This window comes from Pecten maximus, chromosome 10 (assembly GCF_902652985.1).
Source record: "Pecten maximus chromosome 10, xPecMax1.1, whole genome shotgun sequence".
In the NCBI taxonomy this organism is placed as follows: domain Eukaryota; kingdom Metazoa; phylum Mollusca; class Bivalvia; order Pectinida; family Pectinidae; genus Pecten; species Pecten maximus.
In genome coordinates this window covers 37,439,460-37,455,775 of record NC_047024.1, presented here as the reverse complement: position 1 = coordinate 37,455,775, position 16,316 = coordinate 37,439,460, and the positions used below count along the sequence as shown (strand labels likewise).

The 16,316-nt window shown below is 36.8% G+C and overlaps 1 protein-coding gene across 1 annotated transcript in view; it reads right to left on the bottom strand.

Moving 5' to 3' along the window:
* LOC117335916 (soluble guanylate cyclase 88E-like) overlaps positions 1-16,316 on the bottom strand; it is a 50,984-nt gene that overhangs the window by 29,272 nt on the left and 5,396 nt on the right. The window contains exons 2-4 of the mRNA XM_033896197.1: positions 7,537-8,223; positions 6,142-6,297; positions 1,931-2,103 (exon numbers count right to left, since the gene is read on the bottom strand). Of these exons, the coding sequence (XP_033752088.1) occupies positions 1,931-2,103; positions 6,142-6,297; positions 7,537-8,223 (1,016 nt within the window). The remainder of the gene's footprint in view (positions 1-1,930; positions 2,104-6,141; positions 6,298-7,536; positions 8,224-16,316) is intronic.

The following is a 16,316-nucleotide window of genomic DNA, read 5'->3' as shown; positions in this document are numbered from 1 at the left end:
GTGAAAACCCTACACTGCCATCAACCATAGTCAAAACCTTATACTGCCATCAACCATAGTCAAAACCTTATACTGCCATCAATCATAGTCAAAACCCTACACTGCTATCAATCATAGTCAAAACCTTATACTGCCATCAACCATAGTCAAAACCTTATACTGCCATCAATCATAGTCAAAACCCTACACTGCCATCAATCATAGTGAAAACCCTATACTGCCATCAATCATAGTCAAATAATGGTGGGAATCTCTACACTTTGGTAATGTCTTTTTGATGCTGACATTGTATCTGTAGTAATATGGGTAAGTGTCTTTAAGGGGAGACAACTGTTATGCATTTCATGCTTTAAATATGAAAAAAACCACTTTCTTTAGAATTGGCAATATCTTGCACTGTGACAATTAAATATTCTTAAACCAAAGCTATATATAAATAAAGAGATATTTTTGCATACTATGGCACATGACATTGTGTGTCAGATGTTAAACCATGAATATAATTTTCGACTCATTACCTTTAATTCTAATTTCATTCAAACATTCATCAAGTTCTAAAAAATATTAAATTACAAGCATATTCTATTATACTAGGCCATTTATAGTAAATATCCATACAAGGTATATATTGTATACATGTGTATCCATGTCACTGTAAAATCCATTTTATCAATTACCGTACCCACTGTAATTAACAACACTGTCCGCTATTATCCCACCTCCAGTTAACATCTAAAAAGATGTTGTTGTGCCCCTTTATCCAGGCCATTGATCCCCCATCTTGACCTGCTTTGACTAAAAATTACAACTTTGTATATGATAAACCAGACAATAGGTCCTTAAGATACCAGCTTTTACAATGTAAAATAATTTTGAAATTCAATGATATGTGTTTATCTCCCTTTGTAAATCCACTGCCTTATTTCTTTGATTAGTTAGTTACTGGTTTATCAACTACATGACTCCGCCTATTTCTAGGTTTTGTGTCACCAACTATACTCAGTGTTCTGTCGACTTTGGTTAGTTACTGGTTTATCACCTACATGACTCCATATATTGTTAGATTTTGTCTCAACATCTATAGTCAGTGTTCTGTCAGATTTACATAATTAATTACTGGTTAACCTCCTACCTGTCTCTGCTAATTGCTAGGTTTCATCTCAACAAAGTTGTTTCATCATATTACGTTCTTTAATAGGGCTTGCTTCATTGCTATCATCAATATGTAATCAATGGTATGTAATTACCTAAATCTGGCAACAACAGATGTTATTTTATCACTAAAAATCAAAATATCAAATATCATCAGATATCAATAGCACCGTTAAAATATACTTCAGCTAGCTAAAGGTCTCTGGTTATTTTTTGGTTCTAACGTTACACATCGCGCCTGGATGAGGAAATTTTTTTTATAGCCTTAAAAAAAAAAGGCCTATGCCAAACCCCCCCTCCCGTTTACCGAAAATCTTATCCCCGAAAGAATGCAAAATTTGATATACTGGTAATCAATTCATTTTCCGAAAATTTTTGGCCCCCAAACCCCTCGCCAAAGAAAAAATTCGGCTCGCGCCTATGGCGCTTTCATTATTAAGGAGAATACTATAGGTATTACAGTATATTGTATAACTATCAACCGTAACAGAAGATAAATATCCCTATCCAACCTATCACCAGACAACTTACCTAGTATACATATTTATTTACCTGTGTTTTGTCGTTCTAACCATGCATACATGTTTTGTTTGAAATTATATTCCATGAAATATATAAAACTAAATCCACCTAATACCCAGAAGTTTACCACACAATTCAACTACTGCAAAATTAAATAATTAATTAATTTATAAAAAAATTAAGGCATAATGCTTTTTTAAACGGGAAAACTAAGACTATGATATACTTGATGATTGTATATCTAGGAGAGACTTACAGTGGAGTACACAGAAACACCATCATATTCCAATCCTCCATAAACTTCACCTGTCCGCGCAACAACACTTTACTGGCTTGTGGTCTGTTACCTGGCCCCAGGCTGGCATTGGACAGGCGATGAACTGGACTCCGGTACTGGACCTCGAATGTCACTCGCTGTAACCTCTTCACCTGATAACAAAAACATCTGACAATTCATGATCGTATCTCAGGTGAGGCGAACATTTTAAGGGGTCTGATCAAATATGGAGTTTGACACAGGACAGAGAAGGACCACCTATAGCGGTGCCCTTGTCAGTCAGCTGTCCGAATCTGTGGATGTAACAGATAGTTAGGAAAAGACTCCCCTGAGGGGGATACAGGTACCTGAGGACTCGACCAGCGGGCCCCCTCACATCACCTGAACACAGTCAATGACAGCTAAAGGAGATATGTCAAACGAGTAACCATCCAACCAAGATGTCTGATAAAGTGAGAAATGGTGACATTTCAAGACTATATCTGATTAAAACAATGGATAATACCATTTTGAGACACTGTCTTAAAAGGTGATAGGGTTATTATATTATATCTATAGAAGTAATGTCTAATTAACAACTCCTCATAGACTATGATGGTTATGCTTAAATGTAGTTAGAGGACAAATAAAAATCTGGAAAGAACAAATCATCTCTCCAATGATAAAGTAAACTGTTTTGTTTTTATTTGTAATTTGTACGACTGTCAGGTCTGTGTTGGCCATTTTGTCTACAAAATCTTGTCATCAACATTGATGAAAATGATGGTCAAATTCAGAAAAATGTGTTACAAAGAATTTGTCTTATCAAGACCATTACAAGGGAAAACAACAATTGAAGGCGTAACATGTCTGATAAGTCCAAGAACAGCAATATGGCAACCAACTTCAATAAAGTGCTAAAGTGCAACGAAACATGACACACAAATCACTTTATCACCTGCTATGAAAAATTAGTCATCAAATGCATCGTGGAATAATCAATAAAAGGAAAATCAGTAACATTGTGGTAAACACTTATACTGGAGACATTCATGTGGAGCAAATATCACAGCATCTGTCAGGGGTCTCATCTCCAGCTCTGGGTACTCGATATCACTAGATATTTATAATCACAAGGTCTAGTTATCAAAGTAAAATGTACTGTCATTGCTCTTCAGGTCAATAATTCAATAATTTCATGGAAATTTTGAGATGGACCTGATGATTTTAAATTTTCAATGCATTCCCATTTTCTTCAATTTTTTCTAAAAATGAAATATAATGCCATGTGTCATTTCAATGTATTACATCAAAATGGTAGTGCCACCATATCAAATAACCAGAAATAATGCACACAATCTAAAGGCCTGTCAATACCATTCGGCGCGTGGCAGTTAATATGATATGCTTGGAGCAATATGGAGACAACAACAATTCACCATCAAATGCTATGTATCTTCTATGACAGGTCTATAGAAAAACAGGGTTGGTAATGAATAACTTATCTTAAATCTTACTCTAAGAATCAATGCATTGTACAAGACAACCTATATAACTCTAGGAATTTAAATCTTAACAGCAAACTGTTTATTGATATTCCCAGTTTGCTTGCAAAGCTCAATCATTAAAAACATATAAAGGCAGTTTATTGCTTAAATGAGCATTGCCATGAATTATTTATAGCGTTTCAAGTAATATCCCTTGTCCTACAGTTCTTGGTAACATCTTGTCTCACAGTTTTTGGTAATATCCCTTGTCTCACAGTTCTTGGTAATATCTTGTCTCACAGTTTTGGGTAATATCCCTTGTCCTACAGTTCTTGGTAATATCTAATTGTCTCACAGTTCTTGGTAATATCTCTTGTATCACAGTTCTTGGTAATATCCCTTGTCTCATAGTTCTTGGTAATATCCCTTGTCCTACAGTTCCTGGTAATATCCCTTGTCTCACAGTTCTTGGTAATATCTCTTGTCCTACAGTTCTTGGTAATATCTCTTGTCCTACAGTTCTTGGTAATATCCCTTGTCCTACAGTTCTTGGTAATATCCCTTGTCCTACAGTTCTAGGTAATATCCCTTGTCTCACAGTTCTTGGTAATATCCCTTGTCTCACAGTTCTTGGTAATATCCCTTGTCCTACAGTTCTTGGTAATATCTCTTGTCCTACAGTTCTTGGTAATATCTCTTGTCTGAGTTCTTGGTAATATCCCTTGTCTCACATTTCTTGGTAATATCTCTTGTCTCACATTTCTTGGTAATATCCCTTGTCTCACAGTTACAGTTCTTGGTAATATCCCTTGTCTCACATTTCTAGGTAATATCCCTTGTCTCACAGTTCTAGGTAATATCCCTTGTCTCACAGTTCTTGGTAATATCCCTTGTCCTACAGTTCTTGGTAATATCCCTTGTCTCACAGTTTTGGGTAATATCCCTTGTCCTACAGTTCTTGGTAATATCCCTTGTCTCACAGTTCTAGGTAATATCCCTTGTCCTACAGTTCTTGGTAATATCTCTTGTCTCACAGTTCTTGGTAATATCCCTTGTCTCACAGTTCTTGGTAATATCCCTTGTCCTACAGTTCTTGGTAATATCCCTTGTCTCATAGTTCTTGGTAATATCCCTTGTCTCACAGTTCTTGGTAATATCCCTTGTCCTACAGTTCTTGGTAATATCCCTTGTCTCACAGTTCTTGGTAAAGTCCCTTGTCTGAGTTCTTGGTAATATCCCTTGTCTCACAGTTCTTGGTAAAGTCCCTTGTCTGAGTTCTTGGTAATATCCCTTGTCTCACAGTTCTTGGTAATATCCCTTGTCTCACAGTTCTTGGTAATATCTCTTGTCTGAGTTCTTGGTAATATCCCTTGTCTGAGTTCTTGGTAATATCCCTTAAATTGTCTCACAGTTCTTGGTAATATCCCTTGTCCTACAGTTCCTGGTAATATCCCTTGTCTCACAGTTCTTGGTAATATCCCTTGTCCTACAGTTCTAGGTAATATCCCTTGTCTCACAGTTCTTGGTAATATCCCTTGTCCTACAGTTCTAGGTAATATCCCTTGTCTCACAGTTCTAGGTAATATCCCTTGTCTCACAGTTCTTGACATAACATTAATATGAAATATCTTTGGAAAGTTAACACACTTGGGCTCAGTTGTTCAAAAGGTGATTAGCTTGATCACTTTATAAGTAAAAATCTCATTTGTCCTTTACCTCTAAAGCTGTGTATGTATTATTCTTTAAAATGGACAGGTAAGAAAAGACTGATGAGTGAAATTGTTGTTAAACTCTTATTAGCCTAATCACCCTTTGAACAACTGGGCCTTGGTTTTAAAAGTCTGCACAGTATAACATTTATCCATGTTTTGTAGTCAAAATGGTGGCTGCTTCAAACTTAGACAGAGGCATGCACTAACTATACCCAGTTGAAAATCTCCATGAAAATGCTAATCTCCAAGGAAATTTCATTAAGATTTAGCAAAATCTTCGCAGAAAACATATTAAATGAAGTTATTTTGAATTCTCCTCAGAATAACTCCATTGAAATAGCAACATTTCCAGGATAAATTACCAATCTTCATATTTTTTTTCATGGCAGTTCTGCAGAACTGGGTAAATAGGTCAACGATACATGTACATCCTACCTTGGTGAACCTGGGATATTCTTTTAACACTACTGTCAGGCAAATTTATTTTAATTTTGAAGTTATGCCATGTTTAAACTGTTAAATTTTCATGTGAAAAAATACTTTATTTGATAAATAATTAATATGTGAAATGATTTTGAGAAATATTCTTTGTTTTTATTTTTTACTTAACAGAGTAAAACAGATGAACTATATATTGGTGCTGTTTGTTTCATATACCTCACTAAATACTCCTCTTAATAGCAACTTACATGTCTTATAAAAAGTGATTGAACTGCATTTTTAATGTATTTATGGTGGTATGAATGCAATATAATTACAGTACAATCCTTATATTAATATGTACAAATGATATACATATACAGATTGTATATACAATTAAGTCGTGTTTAATTGTCTTAAGAGACCACCTTATCAGTCAACATCCTGTTTAAAGTGATTAGTGCTGAAATCAATTTTCTAAAATCAAGTCTTTCCTTTGAAGCAATTCATCAATTTGATTTATTCCCCAAATAATTTTGAAACTGCAAACATAAAAATGACCCAGCGGTAACATCAAAGTAAGTGTAATTACATTGTTCCAAGTGCAGTCTATCAGAGGCCTTCGTATCAGGAATCTGGTTGGAAATTCTGAGCCAATCAGATTGTATGACTCTAACAGCATTGGTAAGCTGGTGCCCATGTGTCTTATCACCATGTTCTCATCGAATACAATACAAAATGGAAATATCTGAAATGGAAAAATTTATTACTCAATTATAAAGTGTTAATGATTCTTTAAAAAAAAATAGAGAAATAATGATAATAATAAAGATAAAACATTATGAATTTTTAATAGAGAGAAAATTAATCTGTCGAATCTGATGATGGTGGGCTAAATATATTTACAAGGACAAGATTTCATGTGAAATCATGATTAAAATAGACTGCATTATTTATCTCCATGTTTATGTTAGAAGACTGCAGATTAAACAACCTCACTGATGATAAGGGTGACTATAGGTAAACTTGTTAGGCCAAATACGGTATTTAAAATACATTTGAAAACATGTGTGGACTTCTTTATTGACTTTCATAATGTGGTATGTTGTTCAGATATTTGACTTGAGCATTAAAATGTAGGACTACCAAGTTGATTGTGTATAATTAGTTTTTAATTATAGGTCGTCACGCATGACTGATTTAACTCTATACCTTGATGTATACATGTATCCACTTTCATCACCGATTAAATCATTTCTGCACAAACCACAAGGGCATTTTAACTATAATATTGTATGAGCTATTTTGAGCTATTTTATTTTACTGTATGTTTTCTGAATTCCTATTATAACTTACTCATACACATAACTATATAATGTAGCCAACCTGCACCTGGGATAAATAGCTGGTCATAGACACTAAAAAAGGAAGGGTGATTGAATATCTTAAAGGATTAGCTTACCGATTTAAACTTCGTTTCATTTTGAGAAAAAAAAGACAAAAAACATCAGAATGATCACTATCTTTCCAAAAATGCTATATATATACTTCAAACAAAGCACTAAAACTTGAAAAATTAAAGTTTTTTTTAGCAAATCCTTGATTCTCATTTTCCTCTCTGGAAAAAAAACCTTAAAATAAAGGGCCATAACTCTGTATATATACTTTAGCTAAACAATACTCCACGAACCAATGAGGTACATCTAAAATTTGGTAATTTAAGGTGCCTACATATTGTATATACGTTAATGCCCTGCACAAGATTACAACAGAAACAAGCATCATGCACTTACACCTGAAATCACAACATTAATTCAAGTTGAAGTACAGTCAATAGTACAGGCCTACAGGGTACAAACACATCTGTATGTCTGACTTACATTAAGTCCATTAACTGCATTAAACTTCTTTTCAACTTTTCTATTATATTCATTGCATTTGATCCATGACTATCTTAACTCAGATTACGGTTTGCAGCCTTATATACCTTAAATAACGTGTTGGCAGACAAAGTAGGGAACTGGGATGGGAAAAGTGGCGATGTGGCTCCAATGTCCTCCCTATAGGCACTGTTTTTGAAATTGAGACGGAACTGTGTGTGATAGCCGATATCAATCGTGCTTTGTGTGACTTTACTGACAGTCACATTAATGTTGTAAAACTGAGAGGCACATTCACACAACTGGCCGATAACATAGGGCGTAAATCCCTTACGTTTCGACCGATACACCAACACACAACCGTCAACATCCTCATCGCTCACATTGAAAGATGGACTGTGCATTCGAGGGAAGGTAAACCGCATGGTTTCATGCAAATTGTCAATTTCCTTTAGAAAGTCACGGTAGTGACGTCCTGATATCCGAACAATTTTGTCATAGCCATAATGACTAAAAAACTTCACGAAACACTGACCAAAGTACTGCAGATATTCCTCCGATGTTCGATCACCAATTACTTTGCTACAGGCTTTAGACAGGTCTAACATTACACGGTCCGGGTAGATGCCATGTGTGTTGAAAACTGTGTTCCTCAGACCGATGTGTTCCAGTATAGCCCGCCACACTTCCTCTCCATGTTCAGTTTTAACGTAATGCTGGACACTCTCCAGTAACATCCCATACATCTTTCCCCTTCGACCCTCCTCGGACACACAATGGTTTGCTAAGGGAACCTGAAACACAAGTCAGTATTGTGAATTAAGTAATTGTAGATCTAGTGTGTGACCGTTTGACCTTTAACTGACCAGTCATCTATCATCATATGGTATAATTATACATATCAGATATTCTCTATGCAGTAAACACTTCTTAATCAGTATGCAACAATGGCCGATGTGACATCACACTTTGTGGTCAGTATATGTATGTATCTAGTTGTGAGGCCAGAGTGTCCAACACAAAATCTCTTAAATAAAGGAGAGGCTTACTGCTGAGGCTATGAAATAGTACCATCTATACTGAACCTGATTAAGATATTTATCAAGAGGAATAACCTAATTCAGGATAACAAACAAGTTTTTTGTTTTCATTAAATTGCAAGTGACATAGTTGGGCATGAGGTTTTTGAAGAAATTTTAGTAAGGACCTCTATGACACTCTGTAGTCAGATTACAGTAGTCACTAAGGATCTCTATGACACTCTGTAGTCAGTTTACAGTAGTCACTAAGGATCTCTATGACACTCTGTAGACAGTTTACAGTAGTCACTAAGGATCTCTATGACACTCTGTAGTCAGTTTACAGTAGTCACTAAGGATCTCTATGACACTCTGTAGTCAGTTTACAGTAGTCACTAAGGATCTCTATGACACTCTGTAGACAGTTTACAGTAGTCACTAAGGATCTCTATGACACTCTGTAGACAGTTTACAGTAGTCACTAAGGATCTCTATGACACTCTGTAGTCAGTTTACAGTAGTCACTAAGGATCTCTATGACACTCTAGACAGTTTACAGTAGTCACTAAGGATCTCTATGACACTCTGTAGTCAGTTTACAGTAGTCACTAAGGATCTCTATGACACTCTGTAGTCAGTTTACAGTAGTCACTAAGGATCTCTATGACACTCTGTAGTCAGTTTACAGTAGTCACTAAGGATCTCTATGACACTCTGTAGTCAGTTTACAGTAGTCACTAAGGATCTCTATGACACTCTGTAGTCAGTTTACAGTAGTCACTATGGATCTCTATGACACTCTGTAGTCAGTTTACAGTAGTCACTAAGGATCTCTATGACACTCTGTAGTCAGTTTACAGTAGTCACTATGGATCTCTATGACACTCTGTAGTCAGTTTACAGTAGTCACTAAGGATCTCTATGACACTATGTAGACAGTTTACAGTAGTCACTAAGGATCTCTATGACACTCTGTAGACAGTTTACAGTAGTCACTAAGGATCTCTATGACACTCTGTAGTCAGTTTACAGTAGTCACTAAGGATCTCTATGACACTCTAGACAGTTTACAGTAGTCACTAAGGATCTCTATGACACTCTGTAGTCAGTTTACAGTAGTCACTAAGGATCTCTATGACACTCTGTAGTCAGTTTACAGTAGTCACTAAGGATCTCTATGACACTCTGTAGTCAGTTTACAGTAGTCACTAAGGATCTCTATGACACTCTGTAGTCAGTTTACAGTAGTCACTATGGATCTCTATGACACTCTGTAGTCAGTTTACAGTAGTCACTAAGGATCTCTATGACACTCTGTAGTCAGTTTACAGTAGTCACTATGGATCTCTATGACACTCTGTAGTCAGTTTACAGTAGTCACTAAGGATCTCTATGACACTCTGTAGTCAGTTTACAGTAGTCACTATGGATCTCTATGACACTCTGTAGTCAGTTTACAGTAGTCACTAAGGATCTCTATGACACTCTGTAGACAGTTTACAGTAGTCACTAAGGATCTCTATGACACTCTGTAGACAGTTTACAGTAGTCACTAAGGATCTCTATGACACTCTGTAGTCAGTTTACAGTAGTCACTAAGGATCTCTATGACACTCTGTAGTCAGTTTACAGTAGTCACTAAGGATCTCTATGACACTCTGTAGTCAGTTTACAGTAGTTACTAAGAATCAGTGCTGATACATGCAGTATACATATTTACAATTAACTGATCATTCAGGTATTATATAATTGAAACCTAAAAAAATGAATTCTTTGTTACAGACAAAATTCTTTACATGCATGATCGTCAATAGTTTAATTGCCGTTAGATTTTGTTGCTGTAAAATTAATTGCTGTGAAATTTTAAAAAATACAGTTTACAGAAAACATTAATATTCAGCTCACCTTGTACTAGCACGAAAACAGAACCCCAGAATGAGATAGCACAGCACGTTTCTTTGAATTCCCCAGCTTCTTGTGAAACGTGCCAATGTTTGTGTTCCACAACTCTATTAATAAGTCCAGGCCCTGTTACAAAGGATGCCCTTTATAGAAAGTAATAAACTCTCTAAGGAAAACCCTTCATAACTATGTGGTTTTCATACACAAGTAAAAGCCAGTGGCACTGGTATACGGGTAAAATTTCAAGTCAAAAACATTAGTTTAACATTAAAACTCAGCCTAGATCATGGTTATCTAAAGAAGTGCTGTGTGAATCACTTTTGATAGTTTACAGGTTAAAACATATTCAGAACACAAGTGGTCATTTAAAGGCAAAATTTTCATTGACCTTGACCTTTATTGTATCATAAACTGAACCAATTTATACAGAAGTATCTCCCCCTGTGGTATACTGACTTATCTCCCCTTGAGTTTTACTGACTTATCTCCCCTTGAGGTTTACTGACTTATCTCCCCTGAGTTATACTGACTATCTCCCTGAAGGTATACTGATTTGTCTCCCCTGAGTTATACTGTCTTATTTCCCCTGAATTATACTGTCTTATCTCCCCTGAATTATACTGTCTTATTTCCCCTGAGTTATACTGTCTTATCTCCCCCTAGTTATACTTTCCCCTTGAGTTATACTGATTTATCTCCCCTGAGTTATACTGACTATCTCCCTTAAGGTATACTGACTCATCTCTCTTGCGTTACACTGATCTATCTTCGCTGAGTTATATTGACTTATCTCCCTTGCGTTACACTGATTTATCTCCCCTGAGTTCTACTGATCTATTCCCTCTTAGCATTTGTGAATGACCCCTCATGATCAGTTAATTCTACTGAATTACATCCCTTAAGGTGTAATAAGTAATTTCCTCTTATTTGAATCTCCTGAATTACAGATTTCCATTGCACAATTTATGAACTGACAAACATCCTTTGTACAAAACCTCCATTCAACATTACTTGACAGCACTTAACGGAAATATTTTACATTCTACAAGGCTTATCAGTTTTTCACCAGATCCAACACACATGCAGCTAAATAACTTCAGCTTCTGATTTCTCTCCATCTGTCTGGTCTCAGCATTGTTAGCTTTTTTTTACTTTAGCCTAATGTGCTTGTTATCTGATTTAGATACATGTAAATGGAAAAAACCTGCATCTCTGTCCATAGTGTTTCAGTAATCACAGCATGCTATTCTCATTTAAAAGTACAGTTCTATATAAAAAATATTCCAAATTCTGGGCTCTTGTCTTCTCAATAACAGGGAAATAATTTACTTTTCTTTTATTAAACATTTGATTTCCTGATTTCTCAAAGCAAATCTAATTTCTCCAGCCACTCTTGTCACCCTGTATTGAGATACCCCATGTCTTGGTACTTGTCACCCTGTATTGAGATACCCCATGTCTTGGTAATTGTCACCCTGTATTGAGATACCCCATATCTTGGTAAGTGTCACCCTGTATTGAGATACCCCATGTCTTGGTAATTGTCACCCTGTATTGAGATACCCCATATCTTGGTAAGTGTCACCCTGTATTGAGATACCCCATGTCTTGGTAAGTGTCACCCTGTATTGAGATACTCCATGTCTTGGTAATTGTCACCCTGTATTGAGATACCCCAATTCTTGGTACTTGTCACCCTGTATTGCGATACTCCATGTCTTGGTAATTGTCACCCTGTATTGAGATACTCCATGTCTTGGTACTTGTCACCCTGTATTGAGATACCTCATGTTTTGGTACTTGTCACCCTGTATTGCGATACACCATGTTTGGTAATTGTCACCCTGTATTGAGATACTCCATGTCTTGGTAATTGTCACCCTGTATTGAGATACTCCATGTCTTGGTAATTGTCACCCTGTATTGAGATACCCCATGTTTGGTATTTGTCACCCTGTATTGAGATACCTCATGTCTTGGTAATTGTCACCCTGTATTGAGATACCCCATATCTTGGTAATTGTCACCCTGTATTGAGATACCCCATGTTTGGTATTTGTCACCCTGTATTGAGATACCCCATATCTTGGTAATTGTCACCCTGTATTGAGATACCTCATGTCTTGGTAATTGTCACCCTGTATTGAGATACTCCATGTCTTGGTAATTGTCACCCTGTATTGAGATACCTCATATCTTGGTAATTGTCACCCTGTATTGAGATACCCCATGTTTGGTATTTGTCACCCTGTATTGAGATACCCCATATCTTGGTAATTGTCACCCTGTATTGAGATACCTCATGTCTTGGTAATTGTCACCCTGTATTGAGATACTCCATGTCTTGGTAATTGTCACCCTGTATTGAGATACCTCATATCTTGGTAATTGTCACCCTGTATTGAGATACTCCATGCCTTGGTACTTGTCACCCTGTATTGAGATACTCCATGTCTTGGTACTTGTCACCCTGTATTGAGATACCCCATGTCTTGGTAATTGTCACCCTGTATTGAGATACCCCATATCTTGGTACTTGTCACCCTGTATTGAGATACACCATGCCTTGGTACTTGTCACCCTGTATTGAGATACCTCATGTCTTGGTACTTGTCACCCTGTATTGAGATACTCAGTATCTTGGTAATTGTCACCCTGTATTGAGATACCCCATATCTTGGTAATTGTCACCCTGTATTGAGATACCCCAATTCTTGGTAATTGTCACCCTGTATTGAGATACCCCAATTCTTGGTACTTGTCACCCTGTATTGAGATACTCCATGTCTTGGTACTTGTCACCTTGTATTGGGATACCTCATGTCTTGGTACTTGTCACCCTGTATTGAGATACTCAGTATCTTGGTAATTGTCACCCTGTATTGAGATAACCCATATCTTGGTAATTGTCACCCTGTATTGAGATACCCCATGTTTGGTAATTGTCACCCTGTATTGAGATACTCCATGTCTTGGTAATTGTCACCCTGTATTGAGATACTCCATGTCTTGGTAATTGTCACCCTGTATTGAGATACTCCATGTCTTGGTAATTGTCACCCTGTATTGAGATACCCTATATCTTGGTACTTGTCACCCTGTATTGAGATACCCCATGTCTTGGTACTTGTCACCCTGTATTGAGATACTCCATGTCTTGGTAATTGTCACCCTGTATTGAGATACCCTATATCTTGGTACTTGTCACCCTGTATTGAGATACCCCATGTCTTGGTACTTGTCACCCTGTATTGAGATACTCCATGTCTTGGTACTTGTCACCCTGTATTGAGATACTCCATGTCTTGGTACTTGTCACCCTGTATTGAGATACTCCATGTCTTGGTACTTGTCACCCTGTATTGAGATACTCCATGTCTTGGTAATTGTCACCCTGTATTGAGATACCCCATATCTTGGTACTTGTCACCCTGTATTGAGATACTGAATATCTTGGTAATTGTCACTGCATCATTAGTACCTTAGCCTAAATATTTGCATGTAGGCTCAAAATCATTCAGCTTGGTCACTGTTCATTACTTTCTGTATCTATTATATACACTTGTATTGACAATCAGATGCTTAAGTAAGGGATAGCTTTTCCATTGATCAGCTTTTGTTTATGCTTGGTAGGGGAGATAAAACCATTGCACACATTCTCACGCCAGGACTTAAAGTGTCACAGACTCACGCCAGGACGTAAAGTGTCACAGACTCACGCCAGGACTTAAAGTGTCACAGACTCACGCCAGGACGTAAAGTGTCACAGACTCACGCCAGGACTTAAAGTGTCACAGACTCACGCCAGGACGTAAAGTGTCACAGACTCACGCCAGGACTTAAAGTGTCACAGACTCACGCCAGGACGTAAAGTGTCACAGACTCACGCCAGGACGTAAAGTGTCACAGACTCACGCCAGGACGTAAAGTGTCACAGACTCACGCCAGGACGTAAAGTGTCACAGACTCACGCCAGGACTTAAAGTGTCACAGACTCACGCCAGGACGTAAAGTGTCACAGACTCACGCCAGGACGTAAAGTGTCACAGACTCACGCCAGGACGTAAAGTGTCACAGACTCACGCCAGGACGTAAAGTGTCACAGACTCACGCCAGGACGTAAAGTGTCACAGACTCACGCCAGAACGTAAAGTGTCACAGACTCACGCCAGGACTTAAAGTTATAAACAGAACAAAAAAATAAATAAATAATCAATCAATCAATTTTAGGCCCACCTACTTCTCCTATTTTCTAAAGATAATCATGCATATCAATCATATCTTCAACAGGAAGTTTTCTTGGAGGAGGTCTGATCTGTGACCAGTTCAGTCAAAATCCATCCAGTCACTATGGACATTTATATAGAAAGCTCGACAATTCAATAAATTACATGATGAAACAAATGGTCGATTGGCAATGATACATAGATAGCCTGGCTCTTTGGAACTTAATGGCTAAAAATAAACATTTGGGGCATATCATATGAACAATGGTAAAACTAGATTTTTTACCTAATAACAGTTAGCAAACATTGATACCATAATGATATTCAAACTTGATATAATACAAAAAAATGTCTATAGATACATATTGATTTAGACAGTAAAATTTCTTTGATAAAATATACAGTTTGACAAATATGTACGCATAAAAATGATGGCAGATAAAGCCATATGACCTTTGAAGTTGGCTTCTTGCCTAGTTTATCACATCCAAACAGGCCTCATCAGCTTTATTGTAAGAAAGGAAATTTTCTATCATTGGTTTTTGATAAATCCTTTTTAATCTGAATCTTCAAATCTAGAGAATATAAAAAGGTACTGCCCATTGGAAAGAAGAGTTTGACAGTAATAAAGAACACACATTTGCCAGCTATTATCAAAATCATTTTGAAAATTTAAAATTTGATATACTTTGAATGTATACAAGTCACTGTAGAATCATACCAGCATATATCTGAATGCCTGCTTTGTATTCGTATCTACACCCGAACCTCGAACCTCTCGAACCTCGAGATATATACTAACCTTTCAGTATTGGCACTCAGTACAGAGAGAGAGTTCCCAATGGAGTTACAGATACTCTACTGACATAACACCTCTGTTGTGTAGTTTGCTTGTACCATTTGGACACTCACTACACATGGGTATGTAGTGGTTTGGTATAACTACCAACATGAATGTCACTTGTGTTTAGGACCAAATGTGGACAATGTCTTACTCGCAAAAGGTCATTATATTTCTGTGACGATCATTCATTCAGAGGTAGTATAGCAATAACATTTAAGATTTACATCATATTTCGCCATCATCTTTCAGACTATATAGCACAGGTCTGGATTTTAGTTTCTAGCTGTCTTTCTTAATGTCTTGATCATGATTTAGTAAGTGGCATGTAGTCAAATGTCAGTAATGGATCATCTCATGGATCTGTGACATTACACAACCCATTAGTGACAGTTCTGTCTAGATAAAACTATTTGTTTAGGAAAAGTAATAATGACAACATTTTTCAACCTGGCAGCCATGTATTGCATGTAATAATTGTTTTAGTGGACCTGAGCTCATATTCCTAAAAGGCGTGTCTTAATTTTAATTGATACAACTTTTGGTTAACAAAAATTATTTCATCTTGAAGGTGTCGCAATAATCTAAACTTAGTTAGGACCTTCTGTGGACCATACACAACTCATGATTGAAAGTCTGGTTTTAATATGTTAGTGATAGTGGCCATGGAAGTGACACATAGGTCTGAATTTCTTGTAGGACATATGATCGGCCACGCCCTGCTCACTATTGGAAGTTCTGCTGTGTCTGTATTAAATCATCCATTCAGGAGGAGTAGTGATAACAAGATTTTATTTACAGATAGGCAGACAGATGGATGAATGAACTGATTAAGCGTCCTGATATAAAATTCTCCAACATTCATCTAGTGTCAGTTAAAAATGGCTGATTGTGGTTTT